The sequence below is a fragment of the Alosa sapidissima genome, chromosome 1 (genome assembly GCF_018492685.1).
Source record: "Alosa sapidissima isolate fAloSap1 chromosome 1, fAloSap1.pri, whole genome shotgun sequence".
Lineage (NCBI taxonomy): Eukaryota > Metazoa > Chordata > Actinopteri > Clupeiformes > Clupeidae > Alosa > Alosa sapidissima.
In genome coordinates, this window is record NC_055957.1 from 51,978,610 (window position 1) to 51,993,044 (window position 14,435).

At 40.3% G+C, this 14,435-nt stretch overlaps 1 protein-coding gene across 2 annotated transcripts in view; it reads right to left on the reverse strand.

The window, feature by feature from the left end:
- Positions 1-14,435, reverse strand: part of pip4k2ab (phosphatidylinositol-5-phosphate 4-kinase, type II, alpha b) — a 34,784-nt gene that overhangs the window by 5,989 nt on the left and 14,360 nt on the right. For both annotated transcript variants that reach the window (XM_042072346.1, XM_042072268.1), the window contains exons 2-6: positions 5,255-5,352; positions 4,878-4,974; positions 3,494-3,646; positions 3,200-3,346; positions 2,992-3,030 (exon numbers count right to left, since the gene is read on the reverse strand). In XM_042072346.1, coding sequence (XP_041928280.1) covers positions 2,992-3,030; positions 3,200-3,346; positions 3,494-3,646; positions 4,878-4,974; positions 5,255-5,352 — 534 coding nt within the window. The remainder of the gene's footprint in view (positions 1-2,991; positions 3,031-3,199; positions 3,347-3,493; positions 3,647-4,877; positions 4,975-5,254; positions 5,353-14,435) is intronic.

Below are 14,435 nucleotides of genomic sequence, written 5' to 3' on the forward strand. Positions count from 1 at the left end.
AAGCTTAAAATGACAGTGGGTATAATGTAACATTATCGTATACAATACTAATCACTCTATAATGTGCTTTATAGTTCTGCATTTGTTTGATATGGTAGTTATCACAGCATTAATCTTTAGCGAGTTTTAATTGCACTTTCCTCCTAAATGATTTCTTGCATAGGCCTACATCATCACTCACTTTCAACACTAGTACAGTCAGTTTGCAGTAAAAGTCTTCTTGTGAAATGAAATATTAGCATTATTGGCCTAATGGAATACATTTAGCACCATGTCTCAAACTTCAACAGACTGTAAAATACATGCAGTATTGTTAATGATCACCTTTGCACCCTGACTGCCATTTTCAAGTTATTTGAAATATTTAATATGAAGTATTTTTATTTATATGATAATTCATGAAAACTATATAATGAACAAAAACATGTATGGCTAAGCATGATGAGTAAAAATGTCATGCTTGGATTTTTTTCTGAGACAGAATATACACAGACCAGAAAACAAGGAACCAAAAGCAGAGTTGCAATTTTCCATTCCTTGAATTTTGCACTAACATAGTAGTTTTATGATTTCAAGCAATGCAGATAACTGTATGTGACACGGTAAGACAACAGAAGTAGTACATGATCACTGAAACTTTGAGTGTAAACTTCAACAGACCTCAGTTCTAATTTCTACATTTAGATGCTATTTAGCTTATATTATTTGTTAATGCCTGGTCTGTCTGTCTATTATATCAATATATAGGGGTACAGAAACATTTTCAATCATATCAAAAGGGTACACATGCAAGATTTGGGGAAACAGATGCACATGCATTTCATCCACATGCCCATACATGATGCATGTATGAGAGAAACACTTAAACATTTCTGCTTCTGAGTAAGAGAAATAGCAAGTTAATTGTTGAAGGACCTTTACTGCTTATATATGTGTGCTGGTCTAGCAGTGTTGGGTTGGCAATAATATAGACAAAAAATATTCTTGCATTTCAATAGTTGTGTAGTTAGATCATGAAGACATTCTAAAAGGACAATTTATTTTGAGTTTTAACAAGAGAACTCATCCAAAAAAGCGATATACAGTGCCCTCTACATTTATTGGCACCCTGGTATAAAAAAACTGGTATAAAAATCATCTTTGGCAGATTCTTTTTATTTTCAAAATGGAAACTATGAGGCCACAGCACCCCCCAGAAACAACAAACAAAAACGACAAAAACGTGCCACAGTTGGGCTCCCAAGAAAATGGTTCTTACTCTTCTATAGCATCCCATAACACTGGAAAATAAAAGACCATTTTGAGACCATTCTTCTTTACAGAATCTCTCAAAATCGTCCAAATTCCTAGATCCTCTCTTGTGTATTCACCTCTTTTGCTCATTCCACTGGTTTTCTATGGAGATTAGATCAGGGGACTGAGATAACCCTGTCAGAAGACTCAGTAAACCTCATTGGATCATTGACTTGATGGGCGATCCAATCATGTTGACTCACTTTTAGTATCTTGGCAGAGGCAGATTTCCAACTGTGCAACTGGTTACAGTGCCCATACCCCATTCGAGTCCGACCCAGGTCATTTCCCAATCCCACCCCATCCCTCTCCCACATGTTTCCCGTCACTTTCTTCACTGTCCTGTAGAATTAAAGGCATAAAACAAATATACAAAAAACAAATATATAAAAAAGTCCCGGTATTTCATGGAGTTCATGATATCATGCACCATAACTAGGTTCCCAAGGCCTTTGAAATAAAAAGAGCCCCAGAAAATCCTCCCCCCCAGATTTATCACTCGGCATGTGTTTCTCTTCAGTCATTCTGTAGTCATTCTTCTTTGTTTGCAAAACCCACCTTGAGTGTGTGTTGCCAAATGGCTCTGATTTAAGCTGACCATAGACCATAATTCAAGTCCTCCTAGCATTAAGCCACGCCAGAGAGCCATTTACATGGCATACATATTGACAAAAAAGCCCTTTTCCCAACCTATTAGCATGGCGGTCACTTCTGATGTTTGTTTTAAGCCTTGGTGACCCCAAGATGCATTTATTTCAGTAACTCTCCAACAGGCAGTATATAATGCCTCTCTTACCACCCTCCTCACCTGGGGGCAAGATAAACATGGGTTCCTTTCCATGCAAATTTGTCACAGTACCAGTTGATTGGAACTTCTTCATTACTGTTTTAACTGTAAATATGGGCCTTCTCAGGTGAGTGCCTATTTTGTATTTATGTATTTATTTATTTATTTTGTAAAAAGTATTTTTTTTTTTTGTAAAAGCATTTTTTCCCTCCTCAAAATAAATGTGCTTGGCTGGATTTTCCCTCACTGTTTTCATTGTGGTGCCAAGATGAATTGTCAAAAGATGATTTTTAATACCTCTTTTTACTTGAGTTTCCCAGGGGTACCAATAAATGTAGAGGGTGCTATATGCTCATTTGTAGATGTCATTTTCATTTTCATTTTCATATAACGGAATGAGGGTTACAAATCATTCAATATGTGCAGCTGCAGAGAGCTTTAGTAGAGGGCATACTGTATGCTACAGCAGACATAAAATGTCCCACTGTATAGTCACACACCATCTTTCCTGTGTCAGGTATCATGTACTAGTTAACAGGTTTTCCGTTCAAGGCTTTACAAATATTACCAACATAGCAAGTGTAAACCAGAAGTAATGCCAGGATAAAAACAAATGAAACCAACAATGGAAAAGAAAGACAAAGGAGGAGACGACAAAAAGAGAATGATCACATTATCAATTTTGTTCTTCTGCGTAATGTTGTTATCACAGGAATGGAACAGGGGGTTAAGGGGTACCCTCCCAAAAACAGATCTCTTACTGGCCACATCACCAAAAGCAGACATGCAATGGATCTCACATGCAAGTTTCATGCCCTATATCTGAAGTGTTTCCAGATGCATACATGCAACATAAGCTGCCTCTGTCACAAATTAATTTTGGTCAATTTTCAAATGAAAAAAAGGTTTACCTTTTCCTTGTCACTAGCCTCTCTGGACACAGTTGATCCCTAAGGCAAGAACAGAAACAGATCACTTGGGAACTCATTTCATAGGTATAATTCATTGCAGTTTTATGGCCATGGAATATTGTTTATTTTAGAATACAAGATTCATTATATTAAGGGAATCAGCACTGTTGTTACAGTATTTTGGTGCTGCATCCCCGATTTTCTTTACCTTGAGGTCGTATTTTTTGTAGACAGCCAGGCGGTGGCTAAACACATTGCGTGTGACGATCATGTATGTCTCATCACCGTCCACTGTGAGGCGGTACATGCCCAGGAACTGAGGGAGCAGTGTGTTGCCATGGCACTCAACAATGTACTAGAAAGGATGCACACACACACACACAGACAGGCACACACGCACAAACACAAACACACACCGAAAACATGACTAAATGACACCTGAGATGGAAAATGCCTGGCAGCCTGCAGCAGATGCCCGTAAAGCATGGACGTTCCATCTCACCTGGTGGTACTTCTTGAGGATGTTGTGCATCTCAGCCACGTCCTCGCTGGTGATGATCTTGATGACGTATCTCTTGTTGTAGGACGTGTGGAAGCGAGCACCGCTGCGGCCCTGAGCATCGCTGGGGATGGGAGCGCTCCGAGTCAGAGAGTTCTGCCAAGGGTGAGAGTGGAGGGCAGAAGAATGGTGTGTGCATGTGTGTGTGTGTGTGTGTGTGTGTGTGTGTGTGTGTGGGGGGGGGGGTACAGGGAGAGAGAGAGGGAGTAAGAGTGAAGGAAAGATGGAGATTATTCAAAATCATATTCCAACCCGACATCATGAGCGAAACCAAGAGAGTATTAGCCATCACATGAATAGATTTATGTAAATGCCACCGAGCGAGAGCTTAATAATCGGCAAGGCCACCAGAGTGTTGTTATCCCGCAGCTCTGGAACACAGATGGATTAAAGGTTACTGCCGCGGAGGCACAGTGGGACATGCCATGGTGTGTGTCCTGAGGCATTCTGGGAGAGGAGCCAAATCCACCGTACATTTTCTGTTTGGGCATCTGGCTATGAATTTGGGGATTAATTTGCTGTCCACCTGCACAACCCAAGCTGCAGACTGAGTCTAATGTTGTACACATTATACATAACATCTGACAGTAATGCTATTATGAAAGACAAGACCTAATCTGTCCTATTTCGGGATAAGCTGTAAAGGTAAAAGTTATGGTTTACCCCTGTGGGACAAATGCCAGGTGTCACAAGCAAAAACACCAGGATGAAGCAGTGCAGCCATGGCTTCTCTGTGCAGAGCGGTTACCCTGGCAGCCTACGCACTTGAGGAGACTGGGAGCTTAGCTGACAAACGACAAGCTGACACTCCTTTTCTCTGTGTGGCTCAGGCTGATGAAAGCTCTCCTGCTTCAAGGCTGCTGCTGCTCGCCTTTGATTTAGAAGTACTAGTGCATGTGTGTGTGTGTGTGTGTGTGTGTGTGTGTGTGAGAGAGAGAGAGAGAGAGAGAGAGAGAGTGTGTGTGTGTGAAAGACTGTGTCCTTCTTTCTGCATTTTTCCATGCATGCTTTTCTTTGATTTTGAAGAATATTGCTTGTGTGTGTTTATGTATGTGTGTGTGACAAAGTATGACATGTCATGTCATGACAAGTATGACAATGTACTTTTTTCCTTTGATTTAGAAGAATTCTGCTTGCATGTTTGAATGTGTGTGTGTGTGACAAAGACAGACAGTATATGAGTAAGACTGTCTCTTTCCTTCGTTGTTTTTTCTTGTGTGCTACTGTGTGTGTGTGTGTGTGTGTGTGTGTGTGTGTGCGTGTGTGTGTGTTTGCTTTGTTCTACCTGTGTTTTGCATGAAAGAAGAAAAAAGCAAATCAAGCTTACTTGGAACTCCTGGTCATCGATAGAGAATTTCTCCCTGAGATTCCGGAAGACAAGGGGACAGTACTCCTTGAATTTGAAATGGCTTGGCATGTTTTCCCTTGGGTTTTCAACATCACAAAAACATCCATCACAATTTGCACGTCACAAAATAGTAAATCACAAAATTAGTACAGGAAAAATAATAATTGTTGTTAACTGTTACACTAACATAATTCAAACTGTTCATAATGCATTGCAGAGTCTGGACATTACTCACTACCACACCTCACCTGACACACAAAACTATTCAAGAAATCTGTAATATCAGAGCAATTCTAATTTTCTTTTCAATTCTAAATTGGTTGGGAAAACTGTGATGGGATAAACTAGTTTCTCACTTGTTGAAGAGGTGGTTGTCCACCTTGATCTTCGAGTTGGCTTTGAAATCATCAGGCATCAGCATGATGGGAATCTGTATGTGACTGAGTTCATTAATCTACAGAGAAAGAGAGAGCGAGAGAAAAGAGCAGAACCAACATGTTTACCTGCTGAACATATACCAAATACCTCTCACCAAAGATTCAACATGCTGTAAGGATTTACGTAATTCATTAATTCCCTAATCTGAGTCAAAAGAGAAAATGGAATTGTAAGTGCTCTTATTCACAATTATGGTGTTTGAGATAACAGGGATGTGAATGACTGTGTCCCTGACCCTGTCAACGTGTCCTTGTGCAAGACACTAAACCCCAAACTGCTCCCGATGTGCATGTTGGCGCCTTGCATGGCAGCATCCGCAGTCCACTCAATTAATCTATCAAATGAATCACCAACTATTTTGGAAATCAACTGATTGGTTCTAATTTGTGTAGAAAAAAGTTCTCTGACTACAGCTTAGTAAACTTGAATCTTGGTTTTTGGGAAACACTGATCAACATGTTTTCACCATTTCATTTTATCAACCAAGCAACTAATTGAGTAATCGAGATACAAACCAACAGATTCATCGACTAAGAAAATAACCGTTATTGCAGCACTAGCACATCTATACTAGGCATTTCTATTTCTACTCCACTTGTCATGTGACTTTGCATGAGAGCATCTGACAATGATGTCTTGGTAATGCAACAGTTTCAGGCTTCATGCTCAACAGTTATTTCCTGTCATAACGGCTAAACTGTCTCTGAATATATAGGTGATGACAAAATGCTGCTTTCAACTAGCAGACAGCAAAGATTTACTGTCAGCAGACTAGGAGGTGCACTGTTGGCCCAGAGTCAAAAAACACCTTCTATTTCCATACAATACTTCAACACACAGGCAAAAAACAGCAAACACAATGTGCAAGTACCAATGACAAAGTCCTTAGTGGCCAGGCAAGATATAAATATCTCCCTTCATAAACAAAATGGCTTCAACAAAAAGGTCAAACCCTTCTGAAAATGTCACATATACGGAGAACTGAATCTTCTTATTTGCCAAGACTGATATTGTCTGAATGACCTCTGATAAGGGTGACTGCTCACTTCGGTCCATCTGGCACACACAAACACCGGTCGAGCAAGCATTTCCCCACCGGTGACTTTGGTATCCAACCTGCTCCTGACATGCTCTCCATCAAACATCCTGAACACACACACACACACACACATTCATGTGATGTGCTATTTCGGCACTTCCTGTAGCCTCCATCTGTCTGCGGCACCAGGGGGCTCACTCTCATCTGTGAAGTAACCACTCCACCAGCCCTGGCTCTTATGGCCGTCTTAACACTACAAACTGCTGCTGCTGGAGCTGACGCAGCTACAGATTATTCTCACTTCCTGGACAGCTTTCATACAGGCAGCATGAAGGGCCAGCATTTTTATGTCTTCTTTGGGGAATATGACTCAGACTTAGAACCTAGAGGTGACTGTATACCCAGATTTTTGAGTATGCTTTTGAAGGCTGTAGCCTAGTTGTAAATAACAAACAAAGTCTGAAAGCATTGTTAACTCAAAATTCAACAGCAGTAATTCACAGCACAACTTCACTGAACACAGATCCTACTGTGTGTGGAGGTAATACAAACACTAATGTTATGGTGAAGTGTCTCAGTTGTACACTGATAGCAAGGTATAGTAATATAGTATCGCACTTCTTCTTCGCACTTCTTCGCAGTGGAGGCAATAAAACGGTAGCAACGGCAGCAATCAAAGAACTGCAGTCATAAGAATGTGTAAAAAATGTGGTTTATTATCAGTTTGCAAAAGTTAGTGGCGAAGTAGGCAGTAACGTTAGGAATCCTTGATCAATGCAATTGGCTAGGCTGGACCAATGATTTCAAAGTTAACATAAAGTCTATGCCCATTAGAATGCTACGATTGGAGCAATCACAGACCCTTTTCCCGAAGAGAATGAATTTGGTAATACCGGAAACAAAGAGGCATAAAAAGCATCTTCCCTTACACAATCAATACATACCAACAGCATTACATGGTAGTAAAATGTGATACAAAAAAACTGTACTCTCATCTAATTAGTCATCACACCCCAGAAGATACCTCCTCACTTTGTTTGAGGCTATCCATTATCTCTCATCATCACCATCTTCCTCTGTGTCTCACCTATAGCCTGACTTATGAGCTGCTCATGGGACTTGTGGTTCTGGCTGCAGTCCCAAGAAATGATTCAGAGGGTCTTCTAGTCTTCTGACATGCTCCAGATTTGCTGTGCCACAGACAGTATAGGATAGTAGTCTTTCACCCAACCACTCACATCAGGCCCACATACACAAATTGCTGCAGTCATTCCCATCCCTTATCTCTAACACCCCCTCTATGAATGTGAAGTGGAACACTTCAAATTTGATATCCTCTCTCGTCTCATGGAGACACATGAAAACACACTCCTTACAGCAAATAGAAGCTTTTTGTATCTTTAGACAAACCTGCTACAACTCTATCCTGCCTGTGGTGTCCAATGTCAAAATAAGTCTATACACACAACCCACACAAAATGGTAAAACATCTAATATCATATCTGGCCACAGTCACACTGGTGTCCCTTTGCGTTCAGTGTGTTCCCTACAGCTCCACTAAAACACCCACATACTGGCATAATCTCACATCAGGGAACACATTAACACAAGACAATAAACACAAAACTGCAGACAGAGGGAAGGGGACTGGCAGCAGTGCAGCAGCAGAACCATGAACAGATCAGCAGCATCTCTGGGAGGCCAGGCCTTTAAACAGATAGAAAGGGTGGCTGCGGACAGTGATTACATTTACTGCTAAATTATGATGGAGACCACCGAAACTCAAAGATGATAAATGTTCCACTGTGGTATATTTTTAGATTGTATGATAAAGGTGTACATCAGCACAGGAGGTACTTGCATTTGTATAAGACAACTTTGTCATCAATTGCCTTGAACTGATTGATTGCCAAGTGTGGTAAGAAGTAGTTTGAAAATGGATGCGTTTAGCATCGGAAGTGAACTCTAATTTTGGTGGTGTTGAGGAGTAGGTCATTGTCACAGAACTTTGCTCTACATACACTACGTTTTCATGCAGCCAATAAACGGTTTCGAATCAGTTTATTGGGAATAAACCAAATATGCGTGTCTTGTAAACACCTTATTCTGATTGAAATAAACAGAAAAAGGCCATATTCGGTTTATTAATAAACCGTTTGCACACCCTAGCATATACCTGTTTTAAACAGAATATTGGGTCATGAAAACACCTTAAACAGAATATGCTCCCAGAAGGAAGAGTGTTGTAGGCCTGCACATGCTCAATTCCCACAGAATTAGGATGAAATGAACCAATTGTCTCTCACGCACTTTCCTAATCAAACAACGCACACACTTTTGGAAAGACGAGGAGACAAACTTGCGATCATGTAAGACTTAAATGTCATGGAGTTCATCGATGGGAGAAAATGCCGTAATAACGTTTTTAAAAAGATTTGTGAAAAACGTTATGAGGCTGGCTATCGACGTACGCCTGAACAAGTGAAATATAGGTGGAAGACCGTGGAGACGTTGTATTATGCAGCCAAAAGAGGGAATTCCACCAGCCTCCGGTTCAGTCAAAGATTTACGTCATGACTTTGGGAACCTATTTGTAGGCTGCGTCGCTGACTTATTCGGTATAATGTCGATTGCTATGTAAACAGGAATATGCTCAAAACATGACATTCTACTTGCTTGTAAACAGGTTAACGGAATTTGGGCAATAAACTGATTCAAAACCATATATGGTTATCCAAAATGTATATCCAAAAGCCATGCACGTATTAATGAAATTCATATTTGTATCACCATCATTAGTATCATGGGTTTTATTCAAATAAACAGAGGTTTTAAAATTGCTAGACAACCAATAGAGACATCTTCTCAGACTGTATAAGGCTACAAACTCAGGCCCTGTTAAACAGCCATGACGTGTCTGTGCAAATTAATTGTCTTGTATAATGTCAGTTTCGCAACGAGACCATAATTAACCTATTTGTAGAGAGACTCAAGTATCTCATGTGTTGGCTGACACCACCTCATCTTTGTGCTACAGGGAAAATTGGAATATCGAGTGCAAAGGAGTTGGACTGGTCTTTGTCAGCCCATTTTTATAATGTTTTGATGTGACGTTCCAAATTAGCATTTATCACTTCTCAAAGTGATGCTGTTTTAGAAGTGCCTGTAAGGTTTCATACAGAATTAACTGTATATTAATATTGAGTGAGAGGATGAATCAGAGCCAACAGCTCCACCCCTCTTGGCTGTTTGAAGCAGGGCCTGCCATCTCTGATTATGTCAGTGAGCAGGGAAGCTGGACCTAGCACACATACACACACACGCACGCACACACACACACACCAAGGCCCACAGGGAGCGGTATTCAAGCTGCAGCTGCTTAGGCTGAGACAGAAGAGGACAATCCAGGGTCAACCTTTTTTCTACCCCTCTCGCTGATTCTGTCCATCTCTCTCTCTCTCTTTCTCTAACAAACACACACACAGAACAAGAGAGAGCCCTTTCCACAGAACATTTTAACATTCATTGCAGCTACCTGAACATTTATGCAATCATTGCAGACTGACTGAAATGAGTCAGCTCTTCATTTCAAGAGTACAGTAGCGGTGTTTCATTTCAGTGCTGTGGGCACTCTATTCTTTAGCCTGTACCACAGTTCTGTGCCCATTAAAATATCCAACTCCCTGGATATCTACACATACTGAACGCTGACTACTGTATGTCAGGCAAAATTCTCTTTCAGCTAAATCCAAATCCCATGTAATAGTCTAAATCCTGTCTGCATGGTTTCTGCATGAATTGGTAAATGTTTATGCACTAGTTCCCTTTGGTCACATAAAGTTATGTAATCAACATACAATGTGGTCTGAATGAAGCAATTGAAATCAAGCAGACTGGAAAGGCACAGAATGGCCAGCGACACCATCAGAGTAGAGTGGCATCCTAAACAGCCATCAGCATGTTCAGCAGGAGATGGCTCGGCACCTGCTGCCCATATGGACCAACCCACCATCTCCCACAGGCTGTGTCGTCAAAACAAACAGACGAAAACCACAACACTTATGTCCATTAAAGGCAGGCATACCACAACAACAGAGTCACTTGTAGCCGATTAGCTTTTCACAAATGAGTTATTAGAAAGCATCAGAGCAGATCTGTGATTGTGAATAATTGAGCACAGTCTCTAGTATTTTAGTCAAGTATCCACACTCCAAATGATCACACATCAAGAGTTGTAAGAAACTGCAGCACGTTTCTACAGGTTTTCCCCCTCTTGTTCCTTTAGAGGTTGCCTAGGGCTGCTGGTTTTGGTCACCAGACGGCCTTTAGGTTTTTCCCCTCTTGTTCCTTTAGAGGTTGCCTAGGGCTGCCTTTGGTCACCAGACGGCCTTTCCATATTCTCATCCTTTCCAGAATGCATTTGCCCTTGACTCACCACCACATGCTCCTATTCTCTCCAAGAAAAACAAAGAAAATCTGTGCCAATACTCCAGATATTCTCCATCAGAATGCAGCTGCCATCTGTTAGGTGCACAGGCTCCTTCCCTTTGCTGATTTCCTGCCTATCCACACACAACTTTTTGAGGCATTTGAGGCCTGTACTTTCAAACTATTTTTAGGTCCTTAACCCCCTTGGGTACTGCTCTTCCTATGGATCTTCAGCTCAGGTTGAGTTGGCTTGTAATTAGGGCAATTCATTAGCATTCATAGGTCGCACTCCTTTTAAAAAAAAAAGGAAAGACAAATGAGGGTCATGGGATGTGGATAGAGAAAGCGGAGGATGCACAGAACAGGCTTAAATGAAAATGTATAATGGCAGAAAGCAGAGATAACAAAGCCCGCATGTCACCCACCATCAGCATAGATAAGATGAGAAACAATCGGATTCCAAGCCTGATATTGATTACATGGTTTCCAGCTGTAGCACCGTTGGAGCAACATAACCAACAGGATAAGCTGAGTCTGCAGCATTCAAAACATGTGTGCTGCCATCTGGGAGTATCCAGCTGTTTGTTTTAACAGACAGCACTACCACTAGTAGTAGTAGTAGTAGACTAGGGTAGTAGTTGCAACTAGAAAAGCATTTCCTGAAGGAAATACAGTGCATGAAAATGCAAAAATATGATGTAAAATATCATACAGACTAAAAACAAACTATATTGGTTGCTAAGTAGATAAGGTTTAATATAGTTGGAATGACTGAACAGTTAAATAGGTGGATAGTTTAAATGGTTAAATTATTTAGGTAGATAGTTGACGATAACTGACAGTTGGAATGGCTCTAATGTTTGCTAGCAGTTATGCTAACTATGTTAACAAAGATAATAATGTTAACAAAGTTACTATGCTAACTAGCATGCTAACATGCTTGCATGCTAACTATGTTAACCATGTTACTTAGCTAACTTAGCTAATCATTTTTAGCAGTTTTGCTAAAAATACTAACTAACATGCTAACATGCTAGCGCTAGCATGCTAACTATGCTAACCACGTTACTTAGCTAACTTAGCTAATCGCTTTTAGCAGTTTTGCTAAAAATGCTAACTAGCATGCTAACATGCTAGCATGCTAACTATGCTAACCACGTTACTTAGCTGACTTAGCTAATCGTTTTTAGCAGTTTTGCTAAAAATACTAACTAACATGCTAACATGCTAGCGCTAGCATGCTAACTATGCTAACCACGTTACTTAGCTAACTTAGCTAATCGTTTTTAGCAGTTTTGCTAAAAATGCTAACCAGCATGCTAACATGCTAACTATGCTAACCATGTGACTTAGCTAATCGTTTTTTGCCGTTTTGCTAAAAATGCTAACCAGCATGCTAACATGTTAGCATGCTAACTATGCTTACCATGTTACGTTACTTAGCTAACTTAGCTAATCGTTTTTAGCAGTTTTGCTAAAAATGCTAACCAGCATGCTAACATGCTAGCATGCTAACTATGCTAACCATGTGACTTAGCTGACTTAGCTAATCGTTTTTAGCAGTTTTGCTAAAAATGCTAACCAGCATGCTAACATGCTAGCATGCTAACTATGCTTACCATGTTACTTAGCTAACTTAGCTAACTAGCTACAGTGGGTAGGAGTCATAGTTGATGACAAGTAACAGTTACAATGGCTGAACAGTTAAAAAGTTCAGTAGTTTAAAGGGTTAAATTGTTTAACAGTGAAATATTGTAGTGAGGACTTTTATTTTGAAACAGTTTTTGGCAGAGGAAGCAGTTGAACAGGATGTGTAGTCTTAATAGGGCCAGTTTGTATGCTTAAAGCCTGAGACTGGCAGTTGGTCCAGGTGGCCTGAACACCTGCCATAGGATTCTAATTGCTTAACGGCTCTATTGTGATGTCATCAGCCCATGTTAAGTCTATGGGGAAATTTTGAACAGTTTTTAATTAATAGTTTAAAAAGTATAAAAGTTACAAATACATAGCACCCATGTCCTAAGTAAGACCTACGTAACATAGTTTGAATGAAGTTTCTACGTTAAACGGTTGAAGCTGCATTAAACGCGTTAGAAGAAGAAGAAGAAGAAGCCTAGGAAGAACAGTACAGTGCATTTTCATGCACTGTAATAATACTACTACTACTACTAATAATAATAATAATAACACTAATAATAATAATAATAATAATAAATATAATGTTATTATTGTTGTTAACACTCATAAAATGCAAATGCGAGGGCATCTGTGCGCTAGTCTGGTTAATTAGCACTGAGTGCTCTCCAGAGAGGTCTGAAGTGATCCTCCTCACCCCCTCCAGGCTGGAAAAGGAGGGAGGATGACTCAGCCCGTCCTCTCTGCACACACGGTACACTAATCCCCTCCAACTGGTCTAAAAGGAGCGGCTAGCCCACTGGGGAGAACAGCCAAGGCCAGAGCACAATCAATCTGAAGGGGACGGGGGGAGCAGAAACAAATCTGTCTGTTTTAGCAGAGCAAAGATTTAATCCGCCAAATGGAAACCCAAACTCAACAAGCCCTGTCCTTAGGTTAAGGTTGAAGGATAGAAAATTAAGTATTATGTTGTTTTGGGGTTGGTTGGATGAAAAAATTACTTCTCATTGTCTGTTATGATCCGAAACGGCTAGAATAGGTGAACATAAGCACAAATGTCATCTATGTATAATTTAGAAACAAACAAAAGGGAAGCGGAAGCTATACAGTGTTAGCTTTCGATGATTCCAGCAGGCTAAGAAACAGCACTGTTGTCATAAATGCATCTTGCAGTTAATGAGATTAATCTTGCAAAGTCCAATGAGTCTTGAGTAAATATAATCACTTGAAATTAGGCCTGATGCTGGTCTGGTGCTTGTAAAAATGTAATTAGCAAGGCATTAATGCAATTGTATGACTGGTGATGAAACACTTGTGTTCCTTCTTGCCACCACATGGTTGCAAATGTTACTTTTAAATTCACATAATAAATTATAGTTTGCTTACATTTTAATTATAAAGCTGCATACTAGATAAAAAAAACCTTCATGCCTCCTAGGACAAAAAAATGCAATTCATTGCTGCTGTGTGATTTGCTGCTTGAACTCTGGGTAATCCCCTATCGTTAAACACATAGTGTAGTCTATATGTTTCTCTGTCTGGCACATGTTGTTTTGTTTTTGTTTTTGGTTTGGTGGGCACCCTCTCTAACCAGACGCAGCAGGTTTGTAGATTCCTCTCAGCCCCGTATTCCTCCAGAACCGCAGGGGGAAGGGGGTGGTAGTATCCAAATCAAGCTCCTTTTTGGTAAACTCTATTGTTTAAATTCCAGCCCTCAATTTCCTCAAACTGAATAATTCTGATAGCCTAGAAATCTAGACGCAATGCAAATGTAATTTGCTGCCCGGGCTAGTCTAGCAACTCTCCGTTGGCTTGCGAGCTTGAAAAATTAAACTTTGATAGGGCCAATCACATCGTGTATAGAAACATTAGGCAGGCTTAACATAATGATTGATGGCAGAGTTGCAACGGTTTGGCTTGAATTCCCTGCTACTTGAAAACAAAGAAGATGGATGTTGCTGTTGGCGAACAGTGTGACACGAGTTAAGCTTTCTTTA